A 22,154-nucleotide genomic window follows, 5' to 3' on the forward strand; every position below is an offset into this window, starting at 1 on the left:
CAGTGAAAGTATACAGTACAAGACCACTTCTGACCTGCCCTCCTAAGGCCGCCTACTGACAAGCATACTTGCATTGCAGAGTCCGGGGTGGGCATCCGCCCTTGGGTTCCACAGTAAATATGATCCATAGCATGCTATTGAATAGCGCTTTTTCCTACACACGAGCGGAAATCAATTGCGATTTTCTACGGAGGAAAAATTACAGCATGCTCTATTTTTGTGTGTTGTTCGCACGGACGGCTTCCATTAAAGTCAATGGTTGCTATCCGACCCATAGCCCTTCCACAATTAACACTGTGTAAAAGTCGCGGTACCAGCTTCATCGCCTAGTGATGGCATGGGAAAATCTGTACTGTGCATGTCCAATAGCGAGTCATCCAGACCACACGCAGCACAGAAAAAGAAAAGAAAATGACAGGTACGGGAGTCACCGGCCGGGCACAGGGTCAGATTCTGGTGTAGGATGCCGCATCTGGAATCCGACCCGGTCGTGTGCAGCCAGCCTTGAGTCACTGCATAATGTCCAGAAAAGAAGTGCTGCTTGTAGGTGTAATGTCTCCAGAGGAGTGGGGACTCTCAGCAGAAAAGGGGGAACCTCCCCACAGGATTCTGCATCAAAGTCTGCATCATTTTTGCATTCTATTGGATGCTATGAAAAGCAATGAGGTAGTTCATGTGGGTCGAATTTTTCCACACATGGATTTCAAAATTTGCCTTGCTAAAAAAAAAGGCAAGTCAATTATTTGCTTAGACACCACTGCATTTGTCCCATTTACTGAGGCCAAAGCTGGGTGCAGATCCACATCAAAATCCATAGCAGAACTCCAAGGTTTATAAATCAAACGTTTTTCCATGGATTGAACTGTCAGATCTATGTTGGAAAAATCTGATGTGGAATTATCAAGTAAGAAGCATGAGTTATGTAGGGTACGCTTTTCACCAAAGTGTGACACTAAATGGAAAGAATAGTTTTTTGGGAGTCACTAATGTGAAATGGGGAAATGTCAGGGGTTAAATCACTTTTTGGATATGCCTGTGAATACCTGGGTAGCAGGACCTTCAGAGATAGAAATTACATGATTGTAACATTACAATGATCCTGAAAGTCACTAGGACTAGCTCTACGTTAGTTCTGTGGCTGTGCGTGATGACTAAACCCTGTCCCGAGGTGATGTCATGGTGGCCATCTTGGCCCATAGATTTGAGTTGGGTATGTGGCAGCAGAAGCTGCTTCACAGAGACAGAGAGAGACTTCATACCAGTGTGTGGGCAGCAGTAGTGTGAGAACTGCATGCAGGTGCACAGAGGACATGGCCGCAGCCATTACTAGAGTCTCAGCAGATATGTCAGTGAGAGGGCCTGATGATCCAGGGGCCAAAAGATTACAGGCCCGTGGAAGGAGAGGGAGACTCCTTTTCCACAGGGGACATGAGATGAAGATGACGCATCGTGGACTTGTAATTAATGAAAGCTGCAAGAAATTTAAGACTAGTCCAATGATTTTATTGTGCACACAATAAGGACAGTGACTATGACAGACAAACTCAAACTGAGGGAGAATCTCCCCAGGCACTATGATACAGGGAATGCAGTAATTGGGATGACACAGTAGGATGTTTCATGTTTAGTGAGATAATGGGAGTTATATGATGTTTACCTGATGAATGTTATGGAATGCTCACATGATATAGAATATTCATTGATATGATGTGAAGTATAAAGAGGTGTGACGGCACAGGGCACTTTGAGGATAGCAACACTATGCGCTTATTCAAGATGAAGTGAGATTCACATGAGATTAAAGTTACTCGAGATATTCTTACCTTCTGTGTGTGAGCCTGCAGTGACATGATACTCCTAAATTCAGTGATGTGCGCCAGCACCTATGGTGCAATAGGCCATGAGGGTAACATGCCATGGACCTTCGGTTATATGGAGAACAATGAAGTACCACAAGGCCAAAGATTAGTGATGATGGATACAAGTATGAAGTGTGTAATGGACATGGTGGCAAGGTGGAAATTAGGGCAGATGTATCCTTCACCAATGCTGCATTAATCCCGAATGCAAAAAGTACAGAGACTGCTCATTGGAGACATATGCTATAAGTATGAAATTCTTTTTAATTATATGTAACGTTATCATATTCGTATCCTCCATGGAAAGACACATAATTCCAGTTTATTTAGTGGCGTTTATAAAACGTGCTGATTCCACCTCTGTCTATGACCACCGCACCGTATATAACACCCCCACTTGCTTAAAATACATATACATACAGCACAGGTCTTATGTGCAAAGCTGTGTACAGTATCATTCTTAAAGAAATCTTTACACTTATGCTGTAGAATTAATGTTGCGTATTTTGTGACATATTCGCTACTGATTTAGCAGATTTCATAGCATTAAGGGCTTACACAGACGGGCGTGATTTTGTCCCGTTATGCGGCTGTGAAAATCACAGACGCATAACGGGATGCAACAAAACCACTGATTTAAATCATTTTGTTTTGCCTAGCGGTATTCTCACGCATTAATAGTATGGGCGAGAAAAGATAAGGCTTTCCCTATTTTTTTTTTGCAAGTAAAAGATAGGGCAGGAACTATCTTCCCGTTTTTTTTTTTCAAACTCGCACACAATAGCATTTGAATGGTCTGAAAACAAAAACAAAGCAAACCCCAGTTCATGCGCAACCACAGGAGATCGGGGTGATGATGATGTGTGTAATGCCTTGCAGCCTTTCTATTGGCAGTGACAATGCCCCTGTGTACCTAGGAGGGCTGATGTATTCTGTACAGCTGAGCAATCAAAAAGTTGTATGTACTTCGAAATGGTAGTAGTAGAAACTACCACAAAAGACGAGCCCTCACACAACCCTATTGACGGAATGTCTGAAAAAAATCTCATATTCTTGCCTTAGATTGTCAAATGTCTTAGGATGAAAAATGTTTTGAAATACAGTATGTTCTATGCTAAACATGATTGCTAGGTACAGGCCCACACATAACTTGAAGATTCTGATGACTTCATTTCATGACATGTCAGGAAGAGTCATTTTGTACTCATGTAGAAAAAATCAAAATAACAGTTTTACAATTCTAAAATGTATATCATATTATGAACAGTGGCATGACTAGATATCTCAAGGTATGAAGTGCAATCAGAAGGTATGGATAATTATTTCAAACATGGGGAGATAAAAACAGACTCTGTCAGAGGTAAACGCATTGAGTCTACAATAAAGAGGCCAAGTTGAATTGAGTAATTTTAATAAGATAATATAGCTAAGTGAAAATTGTCTCAAGGAATGGAACATAAAACAATGGTCCTAACGAGCTATGAAGAAGTCATAATTAAGATAACATTAGCATCAATATTGTTATGAAGACTTGTACCTACTGCAGCAATGTCTGCGTAGGGCGTGGGGTCAGCGATTACACAAAGGCTCACTTAGCTCAGAGTTCAAGTTACTCATGGTTGTTCTTTTTCTAGAATTGACCTGGAATGTTTTCCTTTAATGTGTGACATCTGTGATTTCTGGTCCTCAATTTGGCGGGAAGGGGACACTTGTCCCTTGTGGAGACTTAATCTCCTTGGGCTTGACCAACAGGTGGTTTGCAGTTATACTGACTAGGAGGCGGAGATTTACTGGGGAGTTAATGCTGCCACAATTAATAGTCCACAGTCTGGGAGGCCTTAAAAAAGCCTTCAGTAGAGGTTCTTTTGCTCCGCCCATCTCAGTTTATAGAAAGTCTCTGCAGAAGGCAAGGGAAGACATGGAGCGTTGTCTCTCAGAGGCGGAAACCTGTTATATTATGGCTCCCACTGGGGCAAATCACTCTGCACTTAACTGTCTGAGGAGAGAATATAAGTTACTACTGCCTGAATATACTAAGAAAAGACTCTTGCACTCCCAACATAGAGTCTTTGATCAAGGGGATAAAAATAGTTGACTTTCAGCCTACCTCCCCAGCGAGAAAAATGTTATTCCCCCAATTGTAGGAATCTAGGATACATCTGGGGCCATGGTCACTGACCCTGAGCTCATCAATAATGTATTTGTTGCCTTTTACACAAATCTGTATACCTCCCAGCTCGTCTGCCCTGATGAAGCCCTGAAGTCCAACCTTGACACTATTACTCTCCCAACATTGCCCCAGACAAGTGTGACAATGTTGGATAATGACTTAGAGCAGGAGGAGATTGTAGAGGCTATTTAGTCTTTCCCAAACAGGAAATACCCGGGTCCCGACAGGCTCCCCATGGAATGGTAGATGTGGAATTTATAACCCAAAAACTCCTTGTTTTATTTAACAGAATCCTTTGGGAGAAGGTTCTGCCACCAAATATACGTGAGGCTTTGATAGTCTTGATTCCCAAGCCTGGGAAAAACCCAGGGGACTGTGGCTCGTACTGGCCTATCTCCCTACTCAATAACAATATTAAAATCCTGGGTAAGGTTCTGGCAATGCATATTAATAGGGCCCTTAGTCACATCATACACACTGATCATTCAGGATTTATGCCAAGAAAGAGTACAGCTATGAATGTCAGAAGAATTTTTACTAACTTCTCGCTGTTGCATTTCAACCGAGGGAAGCATACCTTGGTCTTTATTGATCAGGCTAAGGCCTTTGACTCGGTGGAGTGGAGGTATCTGTGGGAAGTGATGGCTCATTTTGGGTTCGGGACAACCTTTATTAAGTGGGTACAGGTGCTGTATCATTTTCTGGTGGCCCGGATGCGGACGAACACCCATATATCTAAGCAGTTTTCACTTGGTAGAGGGACACATCAGGGCTGTCCTTAGTCCCCAGCCCTCTTTGCTATCACAATTGAGCAGCTTGCAATTTAGATTTGAGCGTCAATGGCAGTCACAAGGTTCCAATTGAGAACTCATTAAAAGCGGGTGGCATTGTATGCGGATGATACTTTTCTGTTTCTGCAAGACCCAGAATCCTCTTTAGCCTCAGTGCTCTCAATTTTTAACATTTACGGAGAGTACTCAAGAGTAAGGGTTAACTGGGATAAAACTAGGTTGCTGGCGGTCGATCTTCCTGCGGCATCACTAGCCCTCCCTGCCCCCCTGTAGTGGACAGATAGCATCAATTATTTAGGAATAGTGGTGCGGAGATCAACTGACCATTTTTACACAGATAATCTTGCTCCACTTTTGGACTGGACAAGAGACATGGCAAAGAGATGGGCTTTATTCCCATTGACCCTAGTTGTTGTATAAACCTAAAATGAAGTTATTACGCAAATGTTTGTATCTATTTCAGAATGCCTCTGTCCTGATCCCTTAAAGATTATTTACAGCTCTCCATAAAATACTCCTTTGCATACTATGGTGGGGTTCCACCCCAAGAATCATATTGGAAACTCTCTGCCTGCCCATGGATGGAGGAGGGTTGGCCCTTCCCCATTTTTACTGTTATTACCTGGCTAGTCAATTGGTATGTGTGGGGTGGTGGCTGTCGTCTGCTGACTATAACCCAAGGGTGGGACTTGAGTGCAGTGTGGTAGACTCAGAACAAAGTTTGAGAGGTTTATTACTAAGAGGCCTGACCTTGCATGTAAGTGCCCTACCTGCGCCCATGTGGGTGACCTTCAAAATCTGGAACACCACCCTTAATTTGATACCTGATGAGGAAGCCAAGTGGTCTCCTTATACCCCTCTATGCTGTAACCCCAACCTTCCACACTTGCAATGTATGCCTGATATAGTCTTCTGGAGACAGCATGTGATCACTACCCTGTCAGATGTTGTTGAAGGTGGCATTTTCCGTACCTTTTTACAGTTGCAGACACCCTTTGGCCTCCATAGTAGCTCCCTTTTTAGGTATTTCCACGCTGCCATGTCCTCAGAGCCCAATTTGAGGGCCTGGGTATCCCCCTTGTCTTGACTCGGCTGGAGGATTTGGCACAGATGGCTAATATTCTAATGCTGCTCTCCTGTTTCTATAGATAGCTGACGCATAGCCTTGCTTCACTGGGAGACAGGGCTCTTGAAAAATGGGGCTTGGATATACCGGGCCTGGACTCAGATGACCAGAGAGGCCTTTTGGCAGGCTCTGGGCCTCCCTTAATAAGTACTAGAGACAGGCTGATACAAATCAAGTTCCTCAATAGAGTCTATTATACTCCTAGCCGTCTAAACACTATGGGCTTAACTCCTAGTTCAGACTGTCCAAGGTCCTTGATGGATACACAACTATTCATATGTTCTGGTAGTGTCATGTTTTACAAGCTTATGGGAGGAATGTTCTTGAGTTCATTGAAATGCATCTGGGAGCACCATGTATCCTGCACCCTAATGTCTGTGTCTTTGGCCTAGTGGAAGACATTCCGGTCAATGCGGCAGCACACACACTATACAAATTGTTTTTTTTCTATGCTAAAAAGGTAATATTACTTAATTGGAAACATTCCAAAAAATCCACTAGGGCTGCCTGGCTACGTGAGTTAAACAGTGTTGCCCTGCTATATAAATTGACATATATGGCTAGGGAAGGCCCTGCCAAGTTCACCAAGGTATGGGGTCGGTGGGTTTACTGCCCCAATACTGCACTGGACGTATCTGACTAACTCCTCTTTTCTGGGAAAACTGAAGGTCTTTTCTCTATTGGTTGTTGTGACTCGCATGGACAATGCGTAAACACAATATTGTTACTGGAGCTATGGGATTAGTTTATAGTTGTTTGTTCTATTTGTTATGATTCTCCTAGGTTGCGAGTCTTGGTCTCCTTTGTTATAATGGCCAAAATTGTTTAAAAGAAAAAGGGGGGAATATAAACTCTGGAAGGAGGGAGAAAACTGTAATGTTTTAATTTTGTGAAGTATTCTTGATGACTCTCCCTTGTTCTGTATTGGGATGTATGACATGCCCAATAGAAGTTCAAGTTGCTTTTATTTTTCGTACTTCCAGTAACAAACAAGCCAACACAATGAAACGGCAGCCACTGGCGGCCCTTGAGCTGTAGTGCAAAGCGGAACACAAAATAATCCGTAACTTGGCAAGGCGCCAGCTATATATTAGGTTCTTCTCATCCAAGACTGGCTTGCAGCAAATGTTGCATTCACTTCCAGACTCAAACTGTCTGAATGGCCTTGCAGTCTTCTATGTCCCAGTAATGAGCTCAGTGTTTTCAGATGAGCTCACTAGGACCTACAAGAACGTTCTGGACTGAATCCCTACAACACCCAGGCTAAGTGCATGGGTGAGATATACACCCTATCCAGCCCCTTCCCATTTACTTGTCCAAACTACATACAAGTATATCTATGCACAGGTACGCTCACATAAAAATAATATTTGAAGCCTTTCCCATAGCATCAAATGAATATTGAAATGACAACAAAGGGTTGACTTCACTACTTCGCACCTGTTGTAATCCTCTGCAGAATGCAACATACATTATAGCAGTTTTGGATAAGGGTTTAAATAACAAACCAGTTTAATGGGTTTACTAAAGACCCCTCTGAAAACTTTCACTTCATATAAGTCACGATTACTATAGAAAAATTTTACTTTATATTTAAAAAGTCATGTGAGTCATGGCTTTGGATGACTGTACCATAACAGCATGTTTAGCTTTGAATCAAATATGACATTGACATTTTATATATTGTGGGAAATGACAGTATTTGTTAAAGACTGTATTTAAACTATGTGTAACAGCTTTTTTTTACATGCAGGTACCTCTGTTATTCAGGTAACCGCTACGGATGGTGATGACCCTACATATGGAAACAGTGCGAGAGTTGTTTACAGCATACTTCAAGGACAACCATATTTTTCAGTCGATCCAAAAACGGGTAAGCATGAAAAGTGCACGAATGTGTATATTATTGTCTATGTGTTACATAAAATACATTGCTGGCCATAAGTAAAACATTTCCCTACTAAATGAAAACTTCATGAGATAATCTGCCTATTCTTTTAATCCCATCACTATCATTGTAAGTAGTTTAGTTTATGTCAACGTTGTGAAAAGCATTGGAAAAGGTAATTTGGGGGAATTTATCATCAAGGGAATTTTTGACAACCGTTTTCCTAACACCGGGATTTACAGGGTTAGCAGACACAATCAGTGTTAAGGCTGAATTCATCTGTTGCCAGTGGGTGTTAGCTGTGAGAAACAGCCAACACCCACATTTATGAAGCAGGATCGGCTGCTGATCCCTCTCCATACAAACCCTGGACAGGCAGGACGTAAATGTATGTCCTGTGCCATTAAGGGGTTAATATCCACTTTGACAACCCAAATTTTCTATTTTTCATCCGCTCACTAGGCTCCTCACAAAATACTAATTTTCCTACATATGAAGATGGCATTGACTTGACTTGGTCTCCTTTCAGGTCTGTCCAGTTTCTAAACTTAACAACTATTCTCTTCCACTTTCTGATAAAAACCTTCACTTCTTTGCTACTAAAATATATTTGTGCCACACACAACATGCCACTAAAACCTCAATATCTTACCTTCCCTGTCCCTATCTAGATGTCAAACACTACAATGAAACTCTCAAAAGTTGCTCGACAAACCAGTGTCTTCTACACTGCAGGCCTCCCAACACAACCCTACTTTACCTAAATTTTCTCCACATTATCTTATCATGTAAAACAACTTTATGATACTCCTCAGTCTATCTTTAGTCCTAAAGCACTGGCACCTATCATGGATCTCAGTATGGAAGACCTGGCCATATACTGTATTCAAAAGTTAAAAGTGAAAAAAAATGGGATAATATCTTTTGATCCCAAGTAGCTTTGATCGTCTTCACTTCGACAGACCATCTTCTTTACTGTCAGAGGATGAATGCCCATGGCTACTCTCATGCTTTCACCCAACCACTTGCATCAGTAACCCTATTCTCTCACATCTTGTTGAGTCTCTCTTTCTGGCTATCTCCAGTCACCTAACACATTGGTGACTGGGTCATGTAGTTTTATGTGTGCTACTCTGTTTGATATTAAAGGTTGCTGGTCCATTGTTCAAATAAAAGATGTTTATTTCTTGTATCGCACCTATTTCCAAATGGTTTTAAAGCTCTAGTAAGAGAAGCCTTCATTCCTCTTGTTTAAATTGTTGATTAGTTTATTATTTTATAATGTGTGATTTTATTCTTACATGCATCCGCTGAAATAAAAAGTTCTGTGGAATATGATGAATACATAAATTAATTACATTTTTTGGACAAAATAGGAAATGATAACGAATCAACAATAGATTTTGGGTATTTTGTATCATGTTGTAAAGTTTTAATCTTGTCATTATTATACAGATTATTACAATAGCAGATATACCTGAGATATCTTAGTTTTTTTTATAGTAGACTAGTCAAACTTTTTTTTAATAACAAGCATCACAAATTAAGATTCAAATACTTTTGTTAATCAACCCGCTCACATTAATATTACTTTCTTGTCGGTGACTTTATGGTTTTTACAAATGTCAGAACAGTATTTGGGTGATTATCACGACCATTCTACATTTTCATGCATTATAATATTGCTGTGACAAGAATTCACATTTCATATTGTAGAGATTACTACATGTGCATAGATTTATGTGTAGAAAGTATTTGAAATGTTTTGCTAGTGAGGCTATTTATGAAATAATTAGACTGATATAATGAGGCCTGGAATATAGTAAGGTCATCTTAGAAGGTCGTTGTGTTTAAGGTAATTTCAATTTTTCTTATCTTCTTGTAATGGAATTTCAATATACATGAACTTCAATGTAACTTAATGGAAAAATGGTTCTATATGTCAGTATATCTAAAAATCAAATGAGTTTTTATCGTAATGACATGCATTTTTTCTTATTTTTCATTTTTAATTCTCATTTTGTCCCTCTGATATTCCATCCCAAATGATGAATCACTAGCTTGTTTTCCTACAACTACTGAGATGTATATTCTTCAGTTAATCCAGTCATCCCTCATCATGTATGCAACGCTAAGTAAGATTATTGTTAATGTGTTCTGATTCTTTCACACATTTTCTAAAGCATAATGAACTAATATAACAAAAAAGAAAAGACGTAAATGCTACGTTATAATACAAGTGCATCTAGAGATACTTTTAATACCATTTCATTTAGATGGATATCTAGAGAAGGGTATGAAAGCAGCTTGTTTTCTTGGCAGACCTGTACAAGGATTGACCCAACTCTATAGACCGCCAGCAGATCAGTGCAATACTATTGAATAAGGGATGTTTAGTTCTAAGCTCACTCATATGTCCAAATATACCACCAAGAAATACGGAAAACACATAGAAAATGTAAATCAAAATGACTGGAATGGAAGCACCTTCTATGACGTGAAGAAATCCATTGCTTGACATAGTTATCACAATAAATGACATATGGTCAGTGTGTCAAGTAAATCATTACCATGAAGATAGCAGATAAACTGCTAGACATGTCCAATATGTTAATATCTGATTGGTTTCTTCTATATATCAAAAGCATTCAATATGGTTTGACTACCTGGTTTAGTGTCTGTATCTCATAAAGATATAATGCCAAAATATATTACTAAAGAAATACAATTCCAGTGTCATACCGGTAAGGTATTCCGTCAACAATTGACACATGATAAGTCCATGCAACTTACTTGCTTTTGAGCGCTCAAGGGCTTTTGTTTGGCTTACAATGAACATTGTGCTTGTACGAGTACTGATGGATCTAAGCATATGCCACTACTCTTTGTGAACTCTCTGAAACACTTTGCATTTATAAAAGAGGTCATAATAGTGAAATATTTACTCCCTTTACTGCTAATAAAAATGGTTTAAAAGCCTATTTTTACTCTAGGAAAATGTATTATGAGGTAGCAAAATAATAATGTCAGAATTGTCCTGTGTAGTGGTGAGCAATCTGTGGAATGAATTCGCCTGATTCCGAACAAGTCATTAGGGGTAAAAATCAGGTTCACTGACTTGCCCTCCAAATGGTTCCTAATACAGGGAAAGCCCCCTAAAGGCCTTAGTCACACGGGTGTTTTTTCACGCGATTTGCGGATCGCATGACGGATGCGCATCCGCAAATCGCGTGACCGGTGCGCGCAAGTCGCCCGCAAATCGCCCGAAAATCTGCTCCTAGCCGCTTTTCATTAGAAACGGGCCGGAGCTGTCCAGCGCATTGCATTCAATGGAGACGGCAATAGAGCCGGCTCCATTTAAAGCAATGCGCTGCGGGCGAGCCCGGGATGAATTGTCGGGAAGGGCTTAAATATATAAGCCCTTCCCTGCAATTCATCCAAAAATGTGTAAAAATAAAAAATATCTATATACTTACCTTCTCCCGGCAGCCGGAGCTCCGCGCGGCCGTCCTGCAGTGGGTGTGAAGGGGGTGTGAGTCAGACCTGCCCCCTCATTGGCTCAGCGCTGAGCCAATCAGAGGCATGTCTCACTCACACCCATTCATGAATTCATGAATGGATGTGAGTCAGACCTGCCCCTGATTGGCTCAGCGCTGAGAGGCAGCAGTCACTCACCCATTCACGAAGTCATGAATGGGTGTGTGAGTGAAACCGGCCTCTGATTGGTCAGGGCTGTGACCAATCAGAGGCAGATCATTCAGCAGGCGGGGATTTTAAAGCCCCGCCGGCTGAATAGTGCCGAGAAGCAGTTCAGGAGAACTGACAGCGGCCGCGGCTGGACTCCGGCTGCAGCGGAAAGGTGAGTATACAATTTTTTTTAATTTTAACACATTTTAGGATGAATTGCAGGGAAGGGCTTATATATTTAAGCCCTTCCCGACAATTCACCCCGCGCACGCCGGCAGCCCATTGCTTTCAATGGAGCGGCTGTATTGCCAGCTCCATTGAATTCAATGGGCAAACATCGTTCTTCTCTGTCACAGCTGTTACAGCTGTGGCAGAGAAGAATGATTTGTCTTCTATATGTTCTCAACGTGGTCGGCGCTGCTGCCACCGGCCCCATTGAGCGCATATAGAGAAGAGAACAGGAATCGCAGATCGCAGATAGGTGCGATCTGCGATTTCTGTTCTATAATTTATCGGACGAGCGCATAAAAAGCGCTCATGTGTCCGATACCATTGCAAAGCAATGGTTTTATATAATCGCCGGACGCATGCGCATGCGCAAATCGCGGCTAAAAACGCCCGTCTGACTAAGGCCAAACAGTGTAGAAGTAGAGCCACACATCTACAGAACACTATGCTCCTGCAAAAATTATGAAATATAGTGTACAGCAGTGTGGGGGTCAATCGTAGCAGAGGGGTGTCACTGAAAACAAAAGAAGGCCCACATTGGGACTCCTAGATGAAAAATTACACTAAGGAAGACAGAAGGTGTGCTGCTTGTTTTAAAAGCAATGTCATACATTTTCCATCGACAAATTCTACCAGGTGAACACAACACTCAAGCACGGACCTGCTCCAAGGAACAGCTGTAAAACTTCCAAAAATTACACTATAGAACACAGCCCGTGTGCTGCTTGTTTTAAAAGCAATGTCAAACATTTTATAAAAACACATTCTATTAGGTGAGCACAAAATCTGTGTTTGGGGAGAATGAGGATGAGGAAACATGGCTGAAGCAGAGGGAAAACAACAGCAGTTCCACCACAACCAATAACAGCACCTTGATGGCAGAGTGTGCCCCTCATGGAAAAATGATAGCTGTAGCTCCGGACTTCAATATTGACATATTTTACATTTGGGGGGAAGTAGTAGGAGAATACAAGGTGGATGCTGGAGGAGAGCAGTAGCAGCACCACCAGCAACAACATCTTGAGGGCACAGTGTGTTCTTTGATATAAATCATATAAATCTATGCTTTGCCAGATTAAAGATTGTTAGCATGCTAACTAATGTATATCTTGAAGAGGGTATGGAAGCAGCTTGTTTTCTTGGCATACCTGTGCAAGGATGACCCAGCCCTAAATAATGGTATCTTTCTCTCCTCTTTTAAATATGCTATCATTACCCCATTTATGAAAGAAAAAAGTCTCTTGACCAATCCTGCTCTGTCTGTCTCTAAACTTCCCTTTGTCCCTAAACTTGGTCTACCCTCTCCTTATCTGGTATGTGTCAGTTAGCTCTGTTCTCAGCCCCCTAAAATCTGGTTTCTGAACTCTACAGATACTGATCTTACTAAAGTCTAAAATGATCTCATCATGGCCAGACATAAGGACAACAATTCTTTTTTTGATTCTTTTGGATCTGTCTGTAGGGTTTAACAATGTAGATCACTGACTACTATTCCATATGTTTCACTCTTTTGGCCTTAAAGATGCTACATGTTCTTGGTTGTCCTGCTAACTCTCTGTCCAGATGTTTAGCGTATCATTTGCTTACTCTACTTTTTCTCTTCCCCTTACATTTGGGGTTCCTCACGGTTCAGTCCTAGGTCCTCTCCTCTTTTCTCTCTAAACAGACTCTTTTGGACAAACTATCAGTACCAGCTCATTACCTCTTACGCTATGACATCACCCCTGCACTGCTATAAAATACCTTTGTCTGTCTGCCAGCTGTGTATAACATTATATCCTCTATCTAAAATTGAATTTTTTTAAGAACATGGATTTTTACGTTTTTGCCACCTAAAAATTTACAATATATAAGGCAGACATTTCCATTTTTGCTAATACCAAAAAAGCTGATTTGGGATTTTGTTTAACTCAGATTTTTCCTTTATTCCTTATGTCGAAATTTCACACATAAGCCACAGAATCCACCCTTTATTTACAGAGGATATGGACAAAACTCATATTGCTCACATTATCATCTAGATTATTGTATATGATTGCTAATCGATTTTTCCCTCTGCAAATGCTCCGCTGCCCAGTCTATCCTGAATACAGCAGCTAGGCTCATATTTATATTTAATCACTGCACTAATGTCTTCTCCCTATGACAGTGACTGCACTGCTTGCCTGTGAACTTTAGAATTCAAATTAAACTCCTCACTGTTATCCACAAAGCTTTTAAGAACACCACACCTCCCTATATCTCCTCCTTCAAATCGTTTTACCATCCTATCCATGCACTATGTTCTTTCAATGATCTAAGATAAACATCATCCATAATCCATATCTTTCACTCTTGTTTCCAAGTGTCAGGATTGTGTTGTCATTCCAGGAATTAGTCACTAGTGGCCACTGTTTCATACTTAAAACTATTGCGCAAAATGTTTTACTCCAAACCACTGGAGGACACTCTTTACTCTTAAACTTACCCTTAACCAAGATGGTCAATGTTGCCTCTTGCAGAAACTATCTTGCTTTCTGTTTGGGTCTACTTAGCTAACATAGGGCATATTCATCATCGCATTCCGAGAATGCTCAAAGTGTCGAAAACATAGAAGCTAGAACTGGAGAGAGGTGAAATACAGCCAGCCAGGAATGGGAGAGATAGAGCTGACAGCAGTCACAGCCTAAGGCCTTAGTCAGACGGGCGTTTTTTCGCGCGATTTGCGCATATATAGAACCAATGGTTCGCTATGGTATCGGTCACATGTCCGCTTTTTATGCGCATATGCGAAAAATTATAGGACACGACGATTCGCAGATCGCGCCTATCTGCGTTCTGCGTTTTATGTGCGCACCAAAATCATTTTTTTCGCCGGTCAGACGAAGTTTCATGCGCATTTTGATGCGCACAGCGATTTTTCTCCGGTCAGACGGGCGTTTTGCTGCGACGATTAACGTGGCTAGGTGCAGATTTTTCCTGCGATTTTTCGCCTCCGGTCACGCGATTTGCTCATGCGCATGCGACATGCGATGCGCAAATCGCGCGAAAAAACGTCCGTCTGACTAAGGCCTAATACTGTAGTCGTGGTTTCTATGTTATCTCATGCCATGGAACTTTCTTTCATAGACTGTTTCCATATCCCTGATGATTGTCCATTACCTAGCAATCACTTTGCAAGCTACCTCTCTGAAAACCCTTGCCAAACATCCTTAATGCATTCAGCTCTCTGTCTCCAGCAAATAGATTCCAGCTGTGATCCACCAGTATCATATCAGCAAGACATTGCTCATGATGCACCAGTTCTCTGAAATCTGATACCATGGACAATCAGATTAGTTTCCAATATCAACAGTTCTAAGTTTAATTAAAGACCATTTTTGCAGGCCTATCACATTTCATGAATTAATCGCATTTCGTAAATTGACTCCTGTCATTTTATTACTATTACTCCTCAACATCTCATTCTCTTATTGAATAGTATCTCTTACACTCCTTTCATCCTAAGAGTACTTTTAGACTAAAAGATTATCGTTCAAAAAATCATTTACTCTAAACATGAGCCAATGACTGGACGGCTTCACTCGTCATTCATTTAAAAATATATATACTCACCTGGTCCCGGCAGACAGAGTTCAGCGCGGCCGGCGGCAGTCCTCCTAAACTGCTCTGAACAGCTGTGAGTAGTATTCAGCAGCCGGGGATTTAAAATCCCCGCCTGCTGAATGAGCTGCCTCTGATTGGTCACAGCCTGACCAATCAGAGGCAGATCTCACTCACACACCCATTCATAAATTCATTAATGGCTGAGTGACTGCTGCCTCTCATTGGCTCAGCGCAGGGACCAATCTGATTGGTCCTGCTGAGCCATTGAGAGGCAGCAGTCACTCACCCATTCATAAATTCATGAATGGGTGTGTGAGTGAGATCTGCCTCTGATTGGTCAGGTTGTGACCAATCAGAGGCAGCTCATTCAGCAGGCGGGGATTTTAAATCCCCGGCTGCTGAATACTACTCACAGCTGTTCAGAGCACTTCGGGAGGACTGCCGCCGGCCACGCTGAACTCCGTCTGCCGGGACCAGGTGAGTATATATACAGTATATTTTTTATTTTTACACATTTCTGGATGAATTGCAGGGAAGGGCTTATATATTTAAGCCCTTCCCTACAATTCATCCCGCGATCGCTGGCATCCCATTGCTTTCAATGGAGCCAGCTGTATTGCCGGCTCCATTGAATTCAATGGGCTAACATCGTTCTTCTCTGCCACAGCTGTTACAGCTGTGGCAGAGGAGAATCATCTTTATGCTGACAGTGGGGGGGGGGTCTCACTCATGCCACTATTGTGGCTTAATAGTGGGACCTGGGAACTTGAGATGCAGCCCAACATGTAGCCCCTCGCCTGCCCTATCCGTTTCTGTGTCGTTCCCATCACTTTCCTGAATTTCCCAGGTTTTCACAAATGAAAACCTTAGCGAGCATCGGCGATATACAAAAATGCTCGAGTCGCCCATTGACTTCAATGGGGTTCGTTACTCGAAACGAACTCTCGAGCATCACTGAAAGTTCGACTCGAGTAACGAGCACCCGAGCATTTTGGTGCTCGCTCATCTCTAATGGATAACTATGTAAGCTCAACAGCTCCATGCGAGTAAAGGTCAATTTACAAGTAACAATTATCACTCAAAAGTCATTCAAATGACCGAAAATTAGTGATATTGTTACATGTAACACGAGCATCCTGCACTTTTAGTCTGAACAATGATTTTAAGGTGAATAAACCATCTCTCAATAGACCACATGCTGTGTTCTCCTTGGGAGTCGGGAGATCACACTGTATTCTGCTGGCAGTATGCAGCTGTTTGCACAGCAGGGTGTGTGATTAGTCACATGCTGGGCTCTGCAAACAGCTTTTGAAGACCAATTTACGTGCAAATGAAGATGATAAAGTATTAATGGACATTAGTGTCCATTAACACTTTATGCAAAAAAGGTCCCTAAAACTTTCAATCTTTCAATCGTTTGAAAGATTATCTTTGTGTGTAAATTGGCCTTAAATACGGCTGCTCAGAAGTAGCTGTTAAATACATTCAGAGTTCATGATAGAACACAATTTTGCTGTGTAAAGATACAGTAATATAGCATGGTCATTTTTATCTAAAGGTATACATTAAATTATAGTGAAAGATAATGATTTCCATGCATTGCAAGCTTTGTAGACAACACATTAATAACTTGAAATGAAACTCACATAGTATATTCCATTGTTCCCTTCTTGATTTGTTCCCAGTAGGACTGATGTGACATCTAATGAAGTATCCAACAGAAAGAACACATGTGAAATAAGAGACATGTAGTCGACAAATAAAGGCCCATACACTTATATTGGATGCTGTACTAGCCAATCCTTGTATGGAGCCATAATATGGCAGTGTGCACATGAGGGCTTCGAAAAACACAATTAAATCTCAAGTCATACCTTGCCATATCAGAAATCAAAGTGTGTGTGTAGTTTTCATTTTTTTGAATAACAAGCATCAACAAATTAAGATTCAAGGACTTTTTAATCAATCCTGCCACATTAATATTGCTGTCTTGTGGTTTTGACAAATGATGTCAGAACAGTATTTTTGGTGATTTTCACTACAACTCTGCATTTTCATGCATTATAATATTGCTGTGACAAGAATTCGCATTTCATATTGTAGAGATTACTACATGTGCATAGATTTATGTGTAAGTATTTGAAATGTTTTGCTAGTGAGGCTATTTATGAAGTAATTAGACTGATATAATGAGGCCTGGAATATTGTAAGGTCATCTTAGGAGGTCGTTGTGTTTAAGGTAATTTCAATTTTCCTTATCTTAGTAATGGATATTCAATATACATGAACTTCAATGTAACTTAATGGAAAAATGGTTCTATATGTCAGTATATCTAAAAATCAAATGAGTTTTTATCATAATAACATTTTTTTCCCTTATTTTCCATTTTTAATTCCCATTTTGTCCCTCTGAGATTCCATCCAAAATGATGAATCACTAGCTTGTTTTCCTACAACTATTGAACTTATCGTCTTCAGTTAATCCAGTCATCCCTAATCATGTATGCCACACTAAGTAAGATTATTGTTAATGTGTTCTGATTCTTTCACACATTTTCTAAAGCATAATGAACTAATATAACAAAAAAGAAAAGACGTAAATGCCACGTTATAATACAATTGCATCTAGAGATACTCTGATACCATTTCATTTAGATGGAGATCTAGAAGAGGGTATGAAAGCAGCTTGTTTTCTTGGCAGACCTGTATAAGGATTGACCCAACTCTATAGACCGCCAGCAGATCAGTGCAATACTATTGAATACGGGATGTTTAGTTCTAAGCTCACTCATATGTCCAAATTTACCACCAAGAAATAAGGAAAACACATAGAAAATGTAGATCAAAATGACTGGAATGGAAGCACCTTCTATGACGTGAAGAAATCAATAACTTGCCATAGTTAGCACACTAAATAACATATGGTCAGTGCGTCAAGTAAATCCTTACCATTGAGTTAGCAGATAAAGTTCTAGCCATGTCCAGTATGTTAATTTCTGATTGGTGTCTTCTGTATTTGATATGAAAAGCATTCAATAGGGTTTGACTGCCTTGTTTAGTGTCTGAATGCCATAAAGGTATAATGCCAAAATGTATTATCAAGTATGATAAAATTCCAGTGTCATACCTGTAAGGTATTCCGTCAACAGATGACACATGATGAGTCCGTGCAACTCGCTTTCGAGCGCTTGGGGGCTTTTCTTTGATTTGTGTGATGGCTTATAATGAGCATTGTGCTCATACAAGCATTGATGGATCTAAGCATATGCCTCTTCTTTGTCAACCCTCTGAAACGCTTCCTATTTTAGAAGAGGTCATAATAGTGACATATTTACTTGCTTTACTGCTAATAAACATAGTCTAAATAGGCTTTTTTATATTAAGAAAATGTATTATGAGGTAGCAAAATAATGTCAGAATTGTCCTTTGTAATGGTGAGCGATTTGTGGAATAATCGATTTGTACCAGGATAGGACTGATTTCAGGAAAGTTATTGTGAATCAGTATGACCAATTCCGACTCCCAATAAAGTCAATAGTAGTAGATCCCCAATGCAACAAAAGCCACCTAAATTTTGTGGGAATACAGCCACACAACTGGGGAACATAGTGTACAGTGGTGTGTGGATCAATTATAGCAGAGGGGTGTCACTGAAAACAAAAGAAGGCCCATATAGGGTCTCCTAGATCAAAAATTGTGCCTACAGAATGAATACAGCCAGGGGCGTAACTATAGGGGATGCAGGGGATGCGGTGGCACCTGGGCCCAGGGGCCTTAGGGGGCCTATAAAGCCTCTTGTCACTATATAGGGAGCCCAGTACTATGAATAAAGCATTATAGTTGATGGCCCTGTTACAGATTTTGCATTGGGGCCCAGGAGCTTCAGGTTACACCTCTGCATTAAGGGGTTAAGAGAAGTTGGGAGCCCCAAGATAAGCTTTGGCACCCGGGCCCATGAGCCTTTAGCTACGCCCCTGAATACAGCAAGTGTGTTGCCAGTTTTAAAAGCAATTACATAAATTTCCAAAGGACAGATCCTATCTGGTGAATGCAACACTTAAGCACAGGCCTGCTCCAAGGAACAGCTGTAGAGTTACCAAAAATTATACTATAGAACACAGCCGGTGTGCTGCTTGTTGTAAAAACAATTTAATATTTTTTACAAGAACATTTTTTTACCAGTTGAACACAACATTTTCATTTTAGGAGAATGAGGGGTTGGAGGAGGAAACATGGTTGAAGCTGGAGAAGGTGAGCAGCAGCACCACCACCACCACCAGCAACAGCACTTTGAGGGCACAGTGTGATCTGTGATATAAATCTGTGCTCAGTCTTATGTGAGGAAAAAGTGTTAGCATGCTAACTAATCAGTGCCAATCTGCCATGGGGGTGTAGAAGTCAGATGAAATACATGCCTGGCTCATTTCTATAAATGTTAAGCAATCCACAGGGTCTGTGGACAGGTAGATGGTCGGTCTGTTATCACACCCCCAGCTGTGCTTTCTGATAGTACACAGCCAAAGAAAACAATTCTGCTGAAGCTGCTTAACAGTCTGTCCTGATACTGCTGCATTTTAAAGTCCTTCACTGCTGGAATAAAATTTGTCATTTTGGCCTTGCACATGGATCAAAGAGGGTGCTCACCCAGTAGTGATCTAATGTTTTGATGTAGGCTATATCATGGTCCTTCTGCAAGCACTTTTTTCATGTTTTTAGTGGCTGGACTCACAACTGAAGAACGTCTGAGGCTGCTGACACACACTCTGTAGTTGCTGCTTCCCTGTTTGGGATTCTTTTGTTGTATATTCATCAAAAAAACAGCAACAGCTAACTGGGCCACAATCCTTGGGTGGCCCAATATCTGAGAAGAGAAGGCCATGTAGGATAACTTGTATACCTGTCAAGTGTACGTATTCGGTGCAACATAATTGAATTTCCCTCACGCCACTGCTAGCTGCATAAGGCCTGCCAATAATAAATACTGGCCAAATTGGTGACTTTGAACAATATCGGAGGCTGCAAACAGTAAACTGCAATATACCCCATGCCAAAGCATAATTTGTTGGTCTGATTTCCTGTTATATACATTTATAGCAGTAGAATATACCCTCTACCAATGTACAGATCACCTTTCTATGGTACCTCCAATACCCTTTTTAACTTCTTTGCTGTTATACAAGGTATCACACCCAGTAGCAGTATGTCTTCTGTATAATATCTGTCTTTAACAACAGACTATATTCTATATAGACAGAAGATTCTCAATGCAGCTTCTCTGTCCTGAACCTAACTGTAAAATGTCGGCTGATTACTCTGTCTATGTTATATATGGCAAGGTCATGTGATGCAGTTGTCCAACAAAACTGCTGCCCATATGCAAAATGGAAGACAGATTTGGTGACATCATCAAGATGCCCTGGTTTCTGATTGGCTGCACTCTGACCTCTGTAGTGGGCATTTTGGAAATTTGATTTGATTTTTCTACAGTTTTCGTCAAAAATTGGGTTGGACTTACCTGATCTGATTTTGCAAAAATCTGGTCAAATTTATTCTACAGCCAATCAAGAAGAGCAACACTAGCCCTTTGTGCTATTCCTGCTCTTGTGGGGTGCTGTGCTCTTAAAGGGAACCTGTGAGCTCCAAACAGCACCATAGACTGTCCAGGAAGGTGACTTGGCACAGTGGGATGTGCTTTTTATACTCACCAGCTTACCCATTCCGAAGTGTCTTCTGGAGAAGTGTGTCTGCTTCACGAAAATCTGACTGTTTACAGATTGCTGGGCATGCAATCTTCTATAGACTTCTATGGGGGAGCACGTGCATGGCAGTCTGAAAAGAGTCAGACTTTGTGAGGCACGTGGACTTCACCAGGGAACACAGCAGGATTGGTTGGGTAGTTGAGTATAAAAAACACATTCCCAGCTTCCATCACCTCTTCAAGCAGCATCATGACTTATTTTATGGTGCTATTCAGAGCTGCCAGGTTACCTTTAACATACAGATGCAGCAAATGGTAGCTTGATTCTGCTAGCACAGAAAGTTATCTTATATTAACCCATTAAAAAGCTATCGTTCTCTCATCTTACCACAACTAAACCCATTGCAAAGCAATTCAGAGTGTAAGTAAACCACCCCGATAGCACAACACACCGTGATATCATATCACGTTAACAATCAAGCTAAAGAGTAATCCACCTGTAGAGCACCTATACTATCTGCATAATATGCTTTTCATTCACTTTGCAGGAAAAAGACTGCACTACACAAATAACAGAGTGTTGTGACATGCAGTATTAACAGCGGAGCACGCCGGTGGGCATGTTAATGAATTATACTTCTACGGTTAATGAACATAATGTAGTGAAGGAAAATGATTTTTTTTCTCCACTTTCCTGCAGGTGTAATTAGTAGATTTTTTTTTCCAATTTCAGCAAAGCTTATTCGCAGTGCAGCAAAAAGTTGTATAACTTACTGATATAATTTGTGTATCAATTTCCTGCAGTAATTCAGGGGATATTTTCAGTGTTTACTTCTATGCTTTGAAAATCTGTCCTGGACATCTGATAGGTGGGGACACACATTGCGGTTGTGTTGGGGTGTTGTGCTGGATTTTTTGAAAATCATGGCAAAACTATGATAAAACTACTTTATGTTGTCTCACTTAGGCTTATGTCCACGGCCGTATCGCTAAAACTCTACGGTCTCTCCACAACGTTTTAACTGTATTTGTATATAGCAAGTTTGCCGACATAGTCAGCAAAAAACGCGTATGGCAGCAAGTCTACTGCACATGCTCATGTATCACACGCATGCGGTCAGG

The 22,154-nt window shown here is 40.9% G+C and overlaps 1 protein-coding gene across 1 annotated transcript in view; it reads left to right on the forward strand.

The window, feature by feature from the left end:
• The window catches only part of CDH18 (cadherin 18), a 396,260-nt gene that overhangs the window by 112,680 nt on the left and 261,426 nt on the right, over positions 1 to 22,154 (forward strand). Inside the window, exon 3 of the mRNA XM_066579192.1 lies at positions 7,700 to 7,819. Coding sequence (XP_066435289.1) covers positions 7,700 to 7,819 — 120 coding nt within the window. The remainder of the gene's footprint in view (positions 1 to 7,699; positions 7,820 to 22,154) is intronic.

The sequence above is a fragment of the Eleutherodactylus coqui genome, chromosome 9 (genome assembly GCF_035609145.1).
Source record: "Eleutherodactylus coqui strain aEleCoq1 chromosome 9, aEleCoq1.hap1, whole genome shotgun sequence".
NCBI classification, from domain to species: Eukaryota; Metazoa; Chordata; class Amphibia; order Anura; family Eleutherodactylidae; genus Eleutherodactylus; species Eleutherodactylus coqui.